Below are 19,776 nucleotides of genomic sequence, written 5' to 3'. Positions count from 1 at the left end.
ATAGAAATTTAGATAACCAATCATAATAAAAGAAACTTTTACTGAATTTAACTGTAAAAGAGACTTTAACTGTATTTATAAATTTAGATATTTTAACATTACAGAAATGAAATGAAATAGGGTTTAAGTTTAACGTCCTACTGTTCTGCTCCAATTGAGCTAATGAAGACGGGCATACGCCACACAGTGTGCTATGAGGGAAATTTTGCCCGAGCAGCGGTGCTACAGCCTACTCTTATATCGAATTAGAACTGCCAAGGGATTTTTATGTGCACAACAACGTGTACACAGGACCTCGGTTTTTCATCCCATCCAAATGACTTGACAGCTGTCAGGCCCTCCGTCCTACACCACTGACTAGGGAAACCTCTATAGAAACTTTGATAATCAATCTGTAAAAGAAGCTTAGTTTACTTAACTGTAAAAACTTAGATAATTGGTTTTATAATTAACCAAAATAGTTACCTGTGCAATTAGCAATAACAAAAAGTAATCAAACAGAATAGAATGGTCAATCAAACAGAATAGAATGGTCAATCAAACAGAATACAATTGTTAATCAATATGAAAACATAAAAATTAGTAACTTTACAGTCAAGGCAAGTAATGACAAAAAGAATAGGGACCTACACAACTATTATTAACAATAACAGTGCATATCAATCAATTTAATTTATGTCTAAAAATTTAATGCCATGTATTATTTCCATAAATGTTTTAATTATAATTTGATATACAAGGACGTTTTTATTTTATGTTTCTACCAATTCTCAACCCATTAAGTGTAAATAATTTAATTAAATCAACCTGTCCATAATATCATATTTCATGTATTGGACATTAAATCTTTAATAAAAAAACCCATAAGAAAACAGTCAAGGCAACATCAGAAGCTTTGTGAAATGATTATGAAACAAATATAGTTGATCAAAATTTACATGAACTCAGGTGATGACATAATCCCACATTAAATGATTGTTTAAAAAAGATATAAAATAACAACAAGCTAAGAATGTTTCCTTTGCTAGAAAATCTTCTTTTTCTTTTTTTTAAATGAAGTAATTATAAAAACAGGTGACAATTCTATGGAATACAATAACTGCTTATCACTTTATAAAGACTATGGAAACACTGCTCAGTAATAAACATTATTTGTATTCCACAGAATTGTCACCTGTGTATTTCGTGTTCAATTACTAAATGCCATTGAATTGAGACTTGTTTATTTTGAGTTTATTTACGGAATGCCACCGAAACAAATCAGGTAACTGTACCCTTTCCTTGATATCCAATACCCATGAATGAATCGTTTTCTATTGCCACATTGTTGACTATGAATAAAAATAAATCACATTTTATATAACAAGACAAGACAGGCTAACAGTTGTCATATTTTAAAGATGCACTATGTAAGATTTAGATAAAGAGCTGACAATAGATAATTCAAAATTAATATATTGAAAATTTCATTCAAACTACTTTATTCTGAGCCAAGTTATCACTGTTTGAAGTTTTGACAAGATGCGGAAAACATTGTTTATTAATGTAGCAATGTTTAAATCTCTGCTATCCAATGGTCTAGAGAGTTGATTATAGACTTTCATGTCAATTAATGTCTAAATAATAATTTATAGAACTTAGAAGCCAAATTAAAAACCTGCAATAGGCAGAATTAGCTCCAATGAAATTAGGAAAACTAAAATACACACACTACATTAGGTAGCGTATTTGGTAAAACACAAAACCTAAATTGGATGAAATAGCATAGATGGGGGCTTGTCCAGGACCTCCAGTCTATATGCCCACCAACCAGCAGAAAAATTATCTAAAGCATTGTCAACAAACCCTACAAGCAAGTTTTAAAAACTTGATTATGACCTCTGTATATAAGCTTTAAAAGTCAATATGTAAACTGAGAAATAACCCTGTGAAATGCAACCAAAATTTATAGAACTCCAATACTACGCATCAATAAATAATCTCTCTAAGCTTTAAAAAATTCCACTAGGAAATTTGTCCTGTATCATGTTAACAAGATTTAACAGTCATATTAAGAATGGAAAGAAAACTGCAAACTCATGGAAAATTTACAATCCAAAATTCTGAAATTTGGTAACTTTTTTGCTTAGTTACAATAAGCAATACCAACCAATTTTTAAAATCTGTGATTTTAAATAAAAGAAATTCCAAATTTCATTAGGGCTCTTTTTTAGGTCCAAATCAACAACCAACCAAGTTTTAAAAAATTTCCTTTAAATACTTTGTGTCCTGTATCTCTTTCACAAACTTTAAAAGTCAAAATATGTTCAGAAATATAATCTGGCAAAAAGTGTTCTAAATCATGATTGAAAACTTCTTCCTCAAACTTGTCATGTATGATCTTCACAAGTAAATGGGAAAATTACTCTGAAATTTGGGATAAATTTTCTTTAATTTCAAAAGGTTTCTTCCTTATGACCTAGGGAAATGGGATGGACCAATGGACCAACAGAGTCTGTTGAACAGACGCAGGTGACGATAATATGTCCACATTAATCGTGGGCATATAAAAATGTCATATATTCTCGAAGTTAGGAAGAATTGTCATTAAAATCCTCACCCAAATCACAAATAACAAACAAATAATAAAAAACTGCTTAACTTTCACAAGATATTTCTCAAAATGAAACAAAACAATAAAAAAACGTTTTATGCTCTGAGCTTTAGTCAACGTTGGTTAAGGGCGTTGAGTAGTCTAAGATATGCACTAAGTTTTCCACACCAATCTTATTAAAACTTTGCACACTTGTTCCATTCGTAAAATAACCCAGAGGACCCATAATAGTAATAATGGAGATACAAGCGGAAAGAAAAAAAATATTTATAGTAAACGCGAAGATTTCCCCAACCAAGATCAGTTCTTGAATAAATTATAAGGTCATACACAATGTTCGTGTCATCCGCAGTAAACAATCATGGCCGTCTTCAGTAGCATTTTCACACTGTATAATTTTTGGCATCGAAATGTCGCTTATTACCTCTACTTTTGATCTACCGGAGGGGCGGGGGTGGCGGATTATCAATATCTCTTTTTAGTATGTACTAATAGAATTTCCAAGGAAACTCATCGTTTTTTTTTTGGCATTTCCATGGATACCAGACATGGAACATCGTTGTAATTAAAATTGTTATTTTTTGGTAATCAATATGTAGTTTATCACCCCAAATAACAAAAAATGTCATATCTTATCAATAAAAATTACAGTGCTAGCTTTAAAATGTGCATGTTAGGCTGCTCAACACCCTGAAGACCAAATGAAGTAATAAAACCAAATACATGTAATCATCCTTGTGCATTACTTAAACACCACAGATAATATACATATGTCCTTCTAAACAGTTCCAGTACATAAAAATAACATTATCAGACATGAAAATCTTGAATAGAATAAAAAATAAAATTATCGTTTGTTGAATGTGATGTGTTGATTTGTTTTGTAAAACAGAAATGAAATAGGGTTTAATGTCCTACTGTTCTGCTCCGACTGGGCTAATGAAGACTGGCATACACCATATAGTGTGCTATGAGGGAAATTTTATACTACTGCCTACTCTTATTTCGAATTTCAACCTAATCCAAATAGTTTTTTGTCCTTTAAGCAGATATAAATCATTAACCAGCGGCTGCCAGGCAGGATACGCCCACATTTTCGAGAGATGGATAGAGAACAAGCTAACAAGAAAGTGATTTTTCCTACAATCAAGGGCCATAATTCAGGAAATTACAATTCGATATGCGTGAATATCGAAAGGAACCGATATCTTTGGGTTATAAACTTACATTTCAAGTTTCAACAAAATCGGATAAAAATTGTGACCTCTATAGTGTCCACAACCTTGATATACCATATTTTTACTCTATTTGAGAACGAACGGCGGCCATTTTGTCTGTCAATTTTGGGCGGATTTTCACGAAATTCGAACTCAGCCGACCTTAGGGTGTAACGGTGATATAATAATACGTTTTTTTAAATCGGATAAAAATTATGACCTCTATAGGGTCCACAAGCTAAAAACGCGATTTTTCATACAATCAGAGGCCATAATTGAGGAAGTTACGGTCCGATATGCGCGAATATCGAAAGGAACCAAGATCTTTGGGTTATAAACTTACATTGCAAGTTTCAACAAAATCAGATAAAAATTGTGATCTCTATAGTGTCCACAACCTTGGTATACCATACTTTTACGCTATTTGATAACGAACGGTGGCCATTTTGTCTGTCAATTTTGGGCCGATTTTCACGAAATTCGAACTCAGCCATCCTTAGGGTGTAACGGTGATATAATATGTTTTTTTAAATCGGATAAAAATTATGACCTCTATAGGGTCAACAAGCTAAAAACGCGATTTTTGGTACAATCAGGGGCCATAATTCAGGAAGTTACGGTCCGATATGCGCGAATATCGAAAGGAACCGAGATCTTTGGATTATCAACTTAGATTTCAAGTTTCAACAAAATCGGATAACAATTGACATTGATATACCATATTTTTACGCTATTTGAGAACGAACGGCGGCCATTTTGTCTGTCAATTTCGGGCCAATTTTCACGAAATTCATCCTCAGCCATCCTTAGGGTGTAACGGTGATATAATTGAACGTTTTTTTAAATCGGATAAAAATTATGACCTCTATAGGGTCCACAAGCTAAAAACACGATTTTTGGTACAATCAGGGGCCATAATTCAAGAAGTTACGGTCCGATGTGCACGAATATCGAAAGGAACCGTGATCTTTGGATTATCAACTTAGATTTCAAGTTTCAACAAAATTGGATAAAAATTGCGACCTCTATAGTGTCCACAACATTTATATACCATATTTTTACGCTATTTGAGAACGAACGGCGGCCATTTTGTCTGTCAATTTCGGGCCGATTTTCACGAAATTCGTATACAGCCATCCTTAGGGTGTAACGGTGATATACTTGAACGGTTTTTTAAATCGGATAAAAATTATGACCTCTATAGGGTCCACAAGCTAAAAACACGATTTTTGGTACAATCAGGGGCCATAATTCAGGAAGTTACGGTCCGATATGCGCGAATATCGAAAGGAACCGAGATCTTTGGATTATCAACTTAGATTTCAAGTTTCAACAAAATCTGATAAAAATTGTGACCTCTATAGTGTTCACAAGCTAAAAACGTGATTTATCGTACAAACAGGGGCCATAATCCATGAAGTTTCGATCCGATACATGCCAATATCGAAAGGAACCAAGATCTTTTGGAGATAAACCTATATTTCAAGTTTCGTCAAAATCGGATAAGAATTGTGACCTGTAGAGTGTCCACAAACAAATTGTGGAAGTCCGGACAGACAGGGGCGACGGCATAATACGTCCACATGAAAATGTGGGCGTATAAAAATGTTATAAAATATAACTGATTTCTGTATATTATGATATGATTATATACAGTGCATAAAATTATCACAGGATTGCACAGGATATTAAAATTAGAGTTGTCCCCCTTTGTTGTTATGGGATTGCTATGGTTTCTATATATCTTGTCTCCATGACTGATCATTAAAATGACTAGCGGTTTCTATATCTGAAAAATAAACAAAAATGAACAAATGAAATGAAATGGGGTTTAACGTCCTACTGTTCTGCTCCTAAACTGGGCTAATGAAGACGGGCATACACCATACAGTGTGCTATGAGGGAAATTTTGCCCAGGCAGCGGCACTATGACCTCCTCTTAGATCGAATTCACGGGACCTCGGTTTTTCCGTCCCATCCGAACGACTAGACAGCTGGCCTTGTCAAGTCCTCTGTCCTGCATTACTGACAAGGGGAAACCATGCCGGAAAATCTGGATGAACTTTCTCGGCCAATGCAGAGATCAAACACCCGACCTCCAGGCTAGCGAGCTAGCATCTTACCCACTTAGCCACCATGATCCTCAAAATAAACAAACATCCTATTTCGTTTCGTTTTTTTTATAGTTCAACATTTCGTTTTACTTGACTTCACAACACTAGGATCTGGAAGAGTTGTTATATAACAGGCGTTCCAGTTGATGTGAAACATTAGCAAATGAAACCGCCTGTTACGGCAAGTTCTTAGCGTGCTCTGCACTGAACTGTGGGTAAACAACTAGAAACGTCAACGTTGATTTGAAGTCATAGGGTCAAAAGTCGCTCATACTACCCCTGACGCAACCTCCCACTACAACTGCATGGTCAGATCTATATAGTAGAGGTCGTCGAAAGTATATTAAAAACGAAACGAAATATAGATCTGTATTTAAATCAGATTGGGAAAAAATCATATATTTAGATTTGTTGTGAGATCAATTGCCAGGGGAAGCACTTTTCCATCCAAAAAAAATATACAAGGACCCATGCATTAAAAATTTGTATACCTATGTCTGTGAGTTGAACAGTGTTTAATCGCTGGATAATGTCTTCTAACATATCATCTTGATCATCCAGTTGTTCAGTGCCAGCTAAGCCACCATTTTCTTTTATGTAATCTATAAAGCTGAAATTGAAAAAGGTAAAATAAGTCAATGCCTTAGGAAGGATTTATGTGTACAAATAAAATTATTACAAACCATACATAAATGTAATTTGGTAGATGTGATAAATGTATTTGGTAGAATATTCACAAGGAATCATTTCAGAAATGAAATGTGGTTATATGGCACGTCAGCTCCAACTGGGCTATATTGCGCCAAACATATGGTGAATATTACAAGACAGGCTAAATTATATCACAGAAAAACATGATATGCATAAATAAAAACAATATTACAGTTAGTAAAATTAAAAATAAAATACAACTTTTATGCATATAAATACTAAATGCAAAAATAAAATGATATATATATATATATATACAATTAAAATTTATGATAAAATCCTGTCTCTTTTAAAAAGTCTAATACTTTACAATATAAACCCGGTTGGGCAAACATGTGATGTAATGACTGACAACGGTAAAAATTTGATCTAATATCCTTGAAATGCTTGCACTCAATCAAAATGTGCTTAACTGTCAAAGGAACGTGACAGTGTTCACATTCTGGTTGAGGCTCTCGCTTTAAAATGAAAATATGAGTTAAAAAAGTATAACCAAGCTAAGTCTGCTTGATCATTCCCTTAGTCATATTTGCTAGTCTTGACTGTTTCCTAGTGTGAGGGAGAGAGAGAAATGGAGTTTAACGTCCACTCGAGAAACCACACCACTTGGCTCAATGACAGACCTTATGATCCAATGTGCATGTGTTAACCATTCGGCCATGTGTTAACCCCCCCCCCCCCCCGTTTGCTAGTGAACTGACTGTCAGTCAATTTACATGCCATAGAATCAGAATTTCAAAGAATTTAAAATTGGGGATAATGTTAATATTTGTCACATTTTTCAAAATCTTGAAGTGAAAAGCCTACGGACAGACTGATGGAGACAGCACTATTACAATATGTATGTATATCAAGATCTATGTAATGTGTAGTTAATAAGCTGAGTACTTTGGGATTGTGACACCATATGAAGTTAGTTAAATTCTTAAAATAGAAATGACATTATAGAGCAGTGATTCTCAACCAGTGTGAAATTTTGAAAGGCACACTAGGAAAATGCAAAAGACCACCCGATCCCAATTGAGTATTCACTGGTGTCTACTGGTAAGTTCATAGCTGTGTTTTCTTTATTTAGTTGGAGTCATTCTATGTGTTTATGACTAGTATGTGTCTACGGTTGTATGCCGTCTATGACTTGCCATGTTTTTTTTTGCAAAATTCAAATTTTTTTCATATTTATTTAGCCAGGTGTGCCGCTATTTTTTCATGTGTTCCAAGGTGAGCCATTGGCAAAAAAAAGGTTGAGAACCACTGTTATAGAGAACAACCATTTCTTGACAAAACAATTATAAACCTACCTGCTCCATGTATCATCTAGTGTTAGTATATTAGGATTACCAACAATAATCAACAAAGCTTTAGCTCTAGTCACCGTTACATTAAATCTCTACAATATAAAATACATATATCTCATCAATATAACAGGAACCACAGTGAATCAGTGAGTATGGTGCTGGCTCACTAACCAGGAGGTCCTAGATTCGATCCCAGTCAATGCTTATCTTCATCTTCTTGTTATGAGGGACAACACTCTTTAAAAAAAAAATCCAAACGCTCGGCCAATTCGAACATGGACATTGGTATGTGTGTTCTATGAATTTTTGATATGAACGTCACAATCTCAAGATGTCTGCGATGATGTCTTGTTCAGTTCCTGATTCATATAGTACACTAATACCCGTTTCGTGAAAAATAAAGAGTCACTTGGGATTTGAATTCAACCCAACATGGGCTCAATATCCTCCAAACTATGTAAATCTTGACGATAAAAAATATTGGAAAGTACTCACCTTTGGATTACGTAAAAATCCGAGTTTAAAGTTAATGTCTAAAGACAGGAACTCCGGACTACTTCTTACAGTAGACACGATTATCACTTTCCTCTCTTGACCTTGAAATTCCTCCACAGAACCAACGCGGATGTTCTTCCATCCATTTGTTGACATCATCCTCTGTATCTTTCGAACCTAATTCAACAAAGACACAAGTTTTAAGAAAAATATTTTTAAAATAACCATACAAATGTAAAAAAAATATTTTGATCAATTTTTTATTGGTGTCATTTCTTTCATGTTTCAAGCATGACCATTAAGTTCTCATTAGATGTTAAGGAAGTTTAATGAAATGAAATGGGATTTAATGTCCTACTGTTCTGCACTGACTGGGATAATGAAGATGGACATACACCATACAGTTGGCTAAGGGAAATTTTGCCTGGACACCAGGACTACAGCCTACACTTATATCAAATTCCAACAGGGTTCATTTATACTTTCAGTTATTGGGGCCCCATTTTATTATAAGAACAGCCTGTAACAAAAATGGGCACTGAATGGTCAACAGAGAATATATAGATGCGACATCAATGTATCCAAACTAGGTATTGCACCCACCTGTTTCTGATAAGGGGAAATAATTCCAATATCTTTATCTTCCAGTTTCGCTGACCCTTTAAGTTTCTTTAGGTCTTTGACATATTGTAAAACTAAATAAGCTTCTTCTGGGTTGAAAAACGATGGACTTCTCTCTTCTCGTAATTCTTCCCCATAAACAGAGTGGAATATAATTGGGAAATTCTTATTGGGCAAACATTCCCAACCACACATTTCATTGGCTACTTTTGGGTCGGCATAGGTTTGTAACTCTCCATCATAAAATAAAATGTTAGGTTGATGTAAGATAGCTCGATGTGATCGATAATTTTTCACCAGCTTAGTCAAGACGTTTGGATTATATCGGCAGATGCCATCTTTCTCCAGTATTTTGCTGTAAATCCCACAGTCTGTCATATAACGCTCCAATAATGACATTCCTAAAATACAGAAAAGAAAATAAATGATTATGCTGAATAGTTAATATAGTTGTTGGCCATGTGAACTTTCACAATAAAAATGAAGAGTGGCATCAGGTGTTCAAGAAAGAGTAATTAAGCATACCCTGCCTCATAACACATCACCTGTCACAGAATGGATGTTGATTTCAGAAGTCAACGCTACATAGTAACAGTAGTCGCGAGGCAAAACACATTTTGGTTTAAATGTTAGTTTTGAACACTGCGTTTGTTAAGACAGTTTTTTCGATACTACACAGACATCTCGAAATTGAGAAGGGAAACTTAAAAATTCATTCTACTTAGTTGTTCTCATGAGGTAAATAATGAGTAACAAATTCGATGCTACATAGTAACAGTAGCTGCGAAGCAGAACACATTTTGGTTTAAATGTTAGTTTTGGAACATTGCGTTTGTTAAGAGAGTTTTTTTGATACCACACAGACATCTCAAAATTGAGAAAGGAAACGTAAAAATTCATTCCACTCTCATGAGGTAAAATAATGAACAACAAAAAACTTCTATAAAATAAAAATATGGACATTTTTTGGTCTCGCTCATAAACGAGAATCCCCATCATCCTCAAATACTAATATTTATCAAGTTCCATAAAGCCTGATATGAAATGTTGAATATACTTACCAAGACCGTATTTTATAGCAAAAGGAGATCTAAGTATTGGACCAAGTTGTTTTTGATCACCAGCTAGAACTAATTGTCCTGTTGTAATATCTAAAATATTAGTTACTGCTATCATAGATTCAGGTTCTATAGCATGACCAGCTTCATCTATAAACACATGTGTAAAATGACCAACAGGAAACTTGGCTGATGCTAATCTAAAAATAAAATAAATATCAAGTAAATCACAGCAACAGTAAAACTAGTCAAAGATGCATTATGTAAGAACTAAATCTTCCTATTGCAGATCTTTCTTTTGACCTCAAATTATATATAAATTGTTAATTATTGACATGACAAGACCATAATCTACTCACTAGACTATCGGATGGTCGAGATTTTTAATGGACTGAAACAAGATTATCATTTAATAATTTAATTCAAAAATGGATAATTGAGACTGTGTTCATAACAATGGTAGCAATGAAAATTGAGACTGCGCTATTCTTGTCAAACTTCAAATATTGATAACTTTGCTCAGAATAAAACAAATATGACTTAAATTTTCAGTATATTTCGTTTTCATTATCTATTTTAAAATTATTATAGCGACAACGGTCAGCTTTTTATCTAATTCTTACATAATGCATCTTTAAGTAATTAACAGAAACAATTAAAATTTGAAGGACTTCTAGGTCTTCCCTGTGCAAACATTTATTATACAGAACATGTACTTGAAATCAATAGGCTTCTTCATCTCGTGAACATAAACACTGTGCATAAATTCAAAGTCAAAGCATTAAATCTATGGCTTAAAAAAATCAATTTATTTTTAGAAATACCGGGGTGCATTTTTCTTGTGCAAATGCTTATTTATTTAATGCTAATTTTTTGATTATATTTTCTATTTATTAAATTTTCATTTTACTCAAAAATGAAGTAGATATCTGCTGTTTTCTAAGACCAGAATATCCGTCGAGGGGTGTCGAGTCTACTTCTTAGGGCCATAGCTTAATAATGGTAGATAATTTTCAGAAAAACTGAATTGTCTGAAATCATAGGGGAGTATTTTTATAGGGGGATTATTGTACAGGTATAAATATTTGGATAATGCTTTTTTTGACCAACTCTTTATGATATACCTACCTGCCAGCTGTTATAACAGTACATACAATAACTCTATACTCCTTTAAATCTTTCTTACATGGATAATAATAACTATTAGTCTTCTTATCATAATTACTTACATTCTATAATAAATAAATATATAAATATCAACAAACAGAACATCAATCAAACCTATCAAAAAATTTGAATATTTATATTACAAAGCATACAATCTGATTTTATATTTTTTCTGAAGCATTTTTTTGTTCTACGGTAAAAGAAAAAAAAAAAAAACATCACAGGGTAGATTCTGATATTTGGAAACCTACAATACCCATATAAATGCCTGGCTTGTAAAATATCTAAATTTAAGTAAGAGCCCAGATATAAATAATGACTAAAACCCAGAGTAGTAGAAGGGAGTTCACACAATTAATATTTTGCCACGGTGGATCAGTGAGTATGGTGGAAGCTTACTAACCAGAATGTCCCCATTTCATCCCTCATCGGCTGGGATGGAGTTGGGGTTGGTATGGGAAAAGCTTGAATCATATGGTTGAGCCGAAAAGCCAAAGTTCTGTATACACTTTTGGCAAAATGTTTGAAATTCAAAATAAGAGTAGGCTATAGTGCCGTTGTTCAGGCAAAATTTCCCAAATAAGACACTGCATAGCGTAGGACCATCTTCATTAGCCCAGTTGGGTCATTTGACCACTAAAGACATTTAATACCATACCTTAACTTTATCAGGAATACTTCTCCAACTACGAGATACAGCATTCAATCTGATTATATTCCCTAGTATTTCTCTATTATCTAATAATCTTTCTGTAAGTAGATCTGCTGCGTTATTAGATGGTGTACAGGCCAAAACATGAGCACCAGGATCACATGTTAAAACCTACAGCAAAGAAATTATCATTATTATAATCATGATCTAATTAAATATGGTCAAATGTATAGTTAAAGGCCATTTACCAATAATATTAAACACAAAGATGCAGTATAGTATGGTAAATTATATTAATTTAATTAAAAAATGCAAGGGAGATAACTCATCTTGATTGTCCTCAACACAATATTATCTCCCCTTAGACCACATACTCCTTCGATTGTCATTTTAAAATTGTATAGTACAGCATTTTATCTTACAATATAATACATTTGACAAATTATTATACTGCAGTATATTTCATATTTTGACAGTCGAAATATTAACAATATGTGCTTACCTGTTTCATGGCTTCAACGATTGTGAAAGTTTTCCCAGTTCCTGGAGGACCGAATACAAGGTATGGAGCTGGTCTCGAGGTTCCAGCTACAATATGTCTAATGGCACGTTCTTGCTCTGGATTAACAGGGATCTTGCTGTAAAACCTGAAAATTAACAAAATAATCCTTGAGTCTTTATATCTGTGATGTTTTCATTCATTACCAATGACTTTTGGTCGTTTTCACCTATTATTAAAGAAAATGATATACACAGAATTTAAAGTTTGTGAAAATATTTAAAGTAGACCATTATATTCCTATATGTTTCATAAAGTTTCAACACTTGAGGTAAAGAGAGCAAGAATTTTTTTGTCATAAACAGGTCCTCGATATTTATTGTGTTCCTTATAAACCAATTTGGGGGATTGGATGGCTGAATGGTTAGCACATGCGCGCTGTATCATAAGGTCTGTCATTGAGTCAACTGGCGTGGTTTCAATTCCACGGTTGTATATGACAAGGAGTAGGGTCGCCTGTCCATCCTCGTGGGTTTTCTCTAGGTCCTCGGGTTTCCTTCTACTCCCAAAGACCCATACCCACAAGCAAATTATTGAAATTATTGAAATAAAATAGAACCATGTTAGTGATAAAATGACCTAGTGTGTCAAGTGGAGTAAATCAATCTCTCTCTCTCTCTCTCTCTCTCTCTCTCTCTCTCTCTCTCTCTCTAAACCAATTTAATTACCTTAATGGTGTATTAACAGGTTGTGTTAGAGGACTAGTACCAACATCCTGTAGAGTAGGAAATAATAACGGTTTATATAAGCTCGTTTTTTTATTTACTAGTTCACAGGCCCGATGTTGAAGGCACATCGGTAAACGACTAAATACAAAACGTACATGAAACTTTGTGTCAGGTCGAACTATTTCTGACAAACTGAAAAGAAAGGGCAAAAATTAGTCATTTACTAAATTAATCTAAACTGACGGCAAACAGACAAATATTAAATATTAGCCATATTTTCTCATGTTTGCAAATTTCTAAGTTATTATCATCTTTCAAAATCGTTTCCAAATTAAATATTGTTCAAAAAGTAATCATACACATTGTGAACATTTACTAATTCATTTAATCATCAGGGCCCTGTTTCTCGAAATCTTAAAATCCAAATTTTAGTAGATACTTCAATTTTGATTGGTTAAGCACTAAAATCAAACTAATATTATCCAATCAAATTACTAAAATTTGGATTTTATCTTAGTTAAAATTTTGTGAAACAGGCCCAAGATGATAAACCTTCAAAACTCTTTAATTTAACCCTATTAGTCTCGGGTTAGTGTCTTAAAATGAAAGCTGTTCACAAACCTCTGTCAATTCATTACATTTATCAACAAGCTGTAAGAATTAAACCAGGCATTATCTCTGTAAAATAGGCTTAGAATCACCTTTTATGAAATCCTAATCTGACCTCATTAAGACAAACTTCATGAACATAACCTTTATATTCCTTATCATCGGTATCAGCCACACGTACAAATAACCAATCACCGCGTAAAACTGAAGGACGATTTTCAGCTAAACCAGGTACCTGAAACAAAAGATATATGAAATCCTTTCAAGTCAAAGAAATGGCGAGAAATATTACAATATATTTACTAGATAAAATACAAGAAGTAATTGGTTTGACACAGCTATGCTCAGTCATGTTTCTTTTTTTCTCTAACATGTCGATTGGGAAAATTTAAGTTCTTTTGACCCTCAAGTCCTGTTAGATATTTTGGGGTTTAACGTCTACTCGACACAAACTAGGTAATTTCGGGACTAACATATGGTTCAATTTTATTTCAATAATTCACTTGCTCGTAGGGGTCTTTAGCAGTAGGAGGAAACCGGAGAACCTGGAGAAAACCCTCAAATTGCACAGGCGACCCTACTCCTGGTCACATACAACTGGGGAATCGATACCACGCCAGTTGACTCAATGACAGACATTATGATACAATGCACATGCGCTAACCATTTGGTCATCCAACCCCCCTCCTTAATTTTATAACAGTGATATAATTAAACATACTTTTAATACAAGTAATCTGCTATTTTCTACACATGGTGATAATGTAGCTGCCTCCATGTCATATTGTCTAATATCAACCTCCATCTGTATTTCTTCACAATGCATTAACACATCCATTCGTTTCTGATATGTTGATATGGAGAAATCTCCTTCAAGCATAGTTCTGTAACATACAACCAATAACAGTTGAACAACACAATATTACAAGCATAGTTCTGTAACATACAACCAATAGATTTTGAACACCATAATATTACAAGCATAGTTATGTAACATACAACCAATAAACAACATAATACAATTCATTATGGGGGGGGGGGGCAACAAGATACCTATGATTTAAATATCTATACTATGCATTATATAAGGCATAATGACTCGAGGTAAAGTTATTAACGAAGGAGAAAAATGAGCAAGAAAAAGCTGATTTGACATAAACCTGCTGAGAAAGCTTTTTTATTGTTTGTGACCCAAAGTTCTGAAAAGCTGAGGTTCTCCAAGGGAGATCATTTGGAAACTGTTCAGAAATATTCTTCAGAGTCTTCGAAAAAAATAGAGAGACATCTCTTTTAAATCTATGGATCATTATTTCTGTTAAATGATTATTATTTTACCTTAAAGCTGTAGTTTCTATTTTCTCTGATGTTTTTAAACCTTTAGTATTGGTGAGACCTCGGTTAATGATGTGTCGTAATGAATCAGGAATGTAATAGGTCTTTAAGTCCAATTCTCTTTCTAAGAAATTACCAACCGTACTGAAATCAAATCAATTTGATTGATATTATAAATAAATGCATTATTATCGACCACTGATTATACAAAGTGATTAGTATTCAATTAAATTTTCATCTTTAACGTCCATCTAATTCAAATTGATTAGCCTAATCAGCAAATTTATCGACACTGATTTCCAAAGCGATTACCTTGTGTCCAGCCACAAGAATTGTTTAACGAACTCGCCAAAGTGCTTTGAAATTAACTATACTGTCAAAGGACACCTCCACTAAATTCAAAGCGATTTGACAAGTCGATAAAAACACCTTAAATGAAGACTAAAATGTACTTCATGTTCCAATATTGTCGAGCTAAAGTGCAAAATTTAGGTTTTTACCAAACCCTATCAAACCACAAAAATAAAATTCTTTTCTTACTGGAAAAAATCTTGTTATGGACATTGGTAAATGCCTTGCCAAAAGGAGTCAATATTCAAGAAGAGATTTTCTTTGGGCCACTAACCCAGATGTGATCAATTATTAGGTTTTTGAAAAAGATTTTAAAAGTAGTTATTCAAAAGAAGGAGGCCTTACCTAAATTTACAACTTGAGCAAAACAGATTCAACTGGGGCCTCAGTCACGAAAATATATTCAAAATGCTAGCTTTTCATTGGCAAAGAAGAAAAATTTGTACTAAGGTTTCAACTTCCAGCCAATGAAAAGACTCAATCCTTAAAACATATTGGTTTAAGTTTTCATGAATAAGGGACCCTCTGATGCATGGACACAATATTTCATTAAGTCTTGTGAATGAAGAGAGATAATAAATATAAATCAGAGCCTCCATTATTACCTGGGTAACTTGAAGCCGTCAACAATTTGATTAGCTGGCTTTTTCAGTGCTTTCCTAGGTGGTCTCTTGTATTTTTGGGTTGGTTTCATATTTTCAATGGTTTTATTTTGGCATCGAGCATGTAAATAGCGTACAATATGAAAGCCAAATGGTGCCGGACTGATAGTTTGGAAATGGAAAGCTAAGGGTGTGTGAAAACTTCCAACATTTCTTGCTTGAGTTCTAATCAAAACACAATAGCTGCTTCCTGAAATGATAAAATGAGTCATTAGATAAGTAAGGCGGGCATTCATATGAACCCTGGGTCAAACTTACCAATCAACCGATGACTATCTGCATAAACAAACAGTTAATTTATTCAAACAATCATTGAAATGATGATGTCATCCCATTCGAACAACTAAACGCTTTTCCATGCCAGACACACTGTCTTGCACCACTGAGAACCTGGGGAAACCAGGCTGGAAATACCTGAGGATGTTTCTTAGCGAACACCAGGAATAAACCAAAGACCTACTGTTAGTGTTTCGTTATCCTAGGTATCTCCCCAGTGGTCTCATTCCGTTTTACTCCACATACCCTGGGTTCATCCATGGGGGAGACATGTATTGAAATTATCTGACCACTGGGGATACCAAGGATGCTGTTTAGTAAGGAAAAACTTCCTTCAAAGCACACTACATGGCCTTTGTCCATCTTCATTTGCCCATTTGGGGTCAGAAAAGTAAAACGTTAAACCCCAGTTCATATTTATATGTGAATTTGAAATTTTCACCAAGAAATTTGAAATTTTCAACGAGAAATTAGAAATTTTCAATGAGAAAATAGAAATTTTAAATGAAAAATTAGAAATTTTCAATGAGAACATAAACCTACCTGGTGTTAAAACAACACTGGCTGTCCTTCCTTCTGTTATTTTTTGTGCATCATCTAGTTGAAATATTCGAATTCGTTTGAGCATCTCACACTGTATCAATTCTACTGATTGACTAGGGTGGGTATTTTTTATATTGACTTTAATACTTTTAACTTCATTTTCAGCGACAGAAACTTCGACAATACCATCTTCAAGATCATAGTTTGACTTGATAACTACTCCTTGTTTTTCTTGTACCAACTCTTCTCTAAAATAATCATCAAAAGTTTTAAGGTTTTAGTCAGGAATACACTCACACAAATATTCAATATTTGAAGCTGAATACTGGTAGTCTTATTTGATGTCGGGAGCCATGGTGGCTCAGTAAGTAAGATGTTATCTTGCCGAAAAAGTTTATTCAGGATTTTCCGACATGGTTCCCCCTTGTCAGTGGTGCAGGACAGAGGACCTGGCAAGGGACAATATATATACTTGTTTGGATGGGAATAGAAACTGACATCTCGTGTACACAATGGTGTGCATGTAAAAGATCCCTTGGTAGTTGGAATTTGATGTAAGAGTATGTTGTAGTGCCGCTGTCTGAGCAAACAAAAATTTCCCTCCTAGTACACTGTATGCCCAGTCAGAGCAGGACAGTAGGAAGTTAAACCCCATTTCATTTCATTTTATTCATTTCGATATAAACTAATGGAATGTGGTTTGTTATTTGTCTCCTACAAGATAGGCCTATTTATAAATATATCTAATTGAATGAAAGCAACTAATATCCAACAGATAATGGCAAATATGTTGATTTGAAAGATTTATAGTTTCTAGAACCAGCCCAAAGATTGGCATCTGAATAATGGCCAAGAATATTTGAAAACTAAAATCAGCATTTGATAACTAATAAGCTTACTTGAACTTGGGGGGTGGGGCTGGGGTGGGGGATGTCCAAATGGTTAGCACATGCACACTGTTTCATAAGGCCTGTCATTGAGTCAACTGGTGTGGTTTTGAATCCCTGGTTGTACGTGACAAGGAGTAGGGTCACCTGTCCAACCTCATGGGTTTTCTCGGGGTCCTCTGGTTTCCTCTCACTGCTAAAGACCCCGACGTGCAAGCAAATTATTGAAATAAAATTAAACCATATGTTAGTCCCGAAATGACCTAGTTTGTGTCGAGTGGACGTTAAACCCCATTTCTCTCTCTCTTTCACTCGAACTTGGAGTTCCCCACATATTATTATTAAGATACTTTTAATAGTAATTATAAACATTAAAGCTTATTTTGTGCCATCAGTTAGCCACAACTAAAAATAATAAATATCTTTTAAAAGCAAACCTTCTATTTCTTAATCCATGCATAACTTCGGCTACTCGATGACGTCGTCCAGTGATGTGTTTTTCCATTTCATTCCTGGATGTGCAAGACACACCACAAGCAACACAATTAAACAAATTCCCCATGACATGTATGAATTTGGGCAGTTTTTCAGTACCTGCACCCGTCGCTTCAGCTTCCCCAGGAGGTTTGTTTATCATTAAATGTTGATCGACAGCAAGCTTTGTTGCAGGATTGCGACGACGTCCTCTTGAGCGTTTTCTTTGTCTACTGTGTTGGACATTGTCAGTCGATACAAAACCCATTGCGCCATTTTGGTGTTCCCTGTGATTAGGCCTACTTGCTCCATTTTCTTTAATTTTATCAGTACCAGCAGGTGGACCCTTAGTTTCTCCAGCACTTCTACCTCGCCCACCTCTTACAGCTACCATCACAACACCTCTTCTTACTTGTACTTTATGAGTGGTTTCTAAGGGTTGTAAAACACGAACAAAGGGAGGTAATGTAGTTACACCAAGCTGAGTATGTGACAAATGAACTTTAAAATTTTCATTAATGTAAAGTAACTCAAGCTCCTTAACTGCTATTTCTGAAAAGTTGGTATTGACATTCTTGGCATACTTCAACAACTCTTTGCCTAATAAAAGGCGATCATTGAAGGAGATAACCTTGGACATTGTTGCGAACTGTTAGACTTCGTATTCTTATGTTACAGCTTTCTCATCTTTATCTGCAACAAAATATATCAACAGGGGAATCATATTAGAAATGAATCTTCTGACAGATTTTGTGATTTGGAGAAAACTGTACTCATACGCAATTACGCTCTTCGATTTTCAGATCAATTCTGTTTGAGGTGCAGATAGGTAGGCCCTATGATTTCTTACACTCTTGTCTTAAATAAACTCCCTCATCATATGAAACCAGTAGGTACCTACCTCTGCTTAGTCAGAGTACCTGTACTCTACAAGGCCCTATTATGGCCATAGCACTCATGACTCAAAATCTGCAGTTCAGACTGAGATTCTTGTTTGAATTTGACAGGACAAAATACTACTAATGAATGGTATTGTAGCAATTGAACAAATTATCTCCCCTTTGGCCTTGTGCCGTGCAGATGGCCTTTTTGATTGTTTTCCGCAAAAGCATGCGATTGTCACGAAAGATTGCGACATACATATGTGTACTTTGACACCACTTTCATTTGGTGAAAACGATAAGTTAAGAGTGCACGTGCCGTGTAGCTTGTTTCGATGATGCATCTTTTACCCTTCAAAGTGGAAATATAAATCTAGGTGGTGTTAATGCTTCAATGTTTCTACCTTTCGATTTACCGCTAGAACCACTATCTTATTATACAACTTCCATCACCTTTACCGTTATCGTCACTAGCGTCATAACGGTTATCCCTTATTTTGGTGACGTCATTGTTCACCGATTCATAGTCGGGATTTACCAGTGATAAAATTCACTAAATGGAGTAGTGTCCCCTTCACCACTCATCGAAATCATACTTGTTTCAAAGGTTC

At 34.6% G+C, this 19,776-nt stretch overlaps 1 protein-coding gene across 1 annotated transcript; it reads right to left on the bottom strand.

The window, feature by feature from the left end:
* Positions 1-4,085: 4,085 nt before the first annotated feature.
* On the bottom strand, positions 4,086-19,662 carry LOC126828595 (putative helicase MOV-10). The gene is made up of 17 exons (XM_050558461.2): positions 19,570-19,662; positions 18,248-18,977; positions 16,924-17,171; positions 16,048-16,294; positions 15,095-15,235; positions 14,481-14,643; positions 13,852-13,994; positions 13,151-13,342; positions 12,426-12,570; positions 11,930-12,094; positions 11,233-11,336; positions 10,108-10,304; positions 9,029-9,447; positions 8,426-8,602; positions 7,934-8,022; positions 6,416-6,534; positions 4,086-5,599 (listed from the first exon to the last, which is right to left on the bottom strand). Exons 2-17 carry the CDS (start codon positions 18,922-18,924, stop codon positions 5,547-5,549), a joined length of 3,279 nt encoding a protein of 1,092 aa, XP_050414418.2. The 5' UTR covers positions 18,925-18,977; positions 19,570-19,662; the 3' UTR covers positions 4,086-5,546.
* Positions 19,663-19,776: the final 114 nt, after the last annotated feature.

Source organism: Patella vulgata, chromosome 7, assembly GCF_932274485.2.
Source record: "Patella vulgata chromosome 7, xgPatVulg1.2, whole genome shotgun sequence".
NCBI classification, from domain to species: Eukaryota; Metazoa; Mollusca; class Gastropoda; family Patellidae; genus Patella; species Patella vulgata.
This window is presented reverse-complemented; position numbering and strand designations above follow the sequence as displayed.

Bases quoted from the DNA above. Each gene is read 5' to 3' on its own strand.
- LOC126828595 (XM_050558461.2), bottom strand. From the start codon at position 18,924: ATGTCCAAGGTTATCTCCTTCAATGATCGCCTTTTATTAGGCAAAGAG. The intron at 16,295-16,923 runs GTAGGTTTATGT...TTATCATTTCAG, and splicing joins CAGTGTTGTTTTAACACCAG to GAAGCAGCTATTGTGTTTTG. The intron at 8,603-9,028 runs GTGGGTGCAATA...TTGTTGAATTAG, and splicing joins TTTCCCCTTATCAGAAACAG to GTTCGAAAGATACAGAGGAT.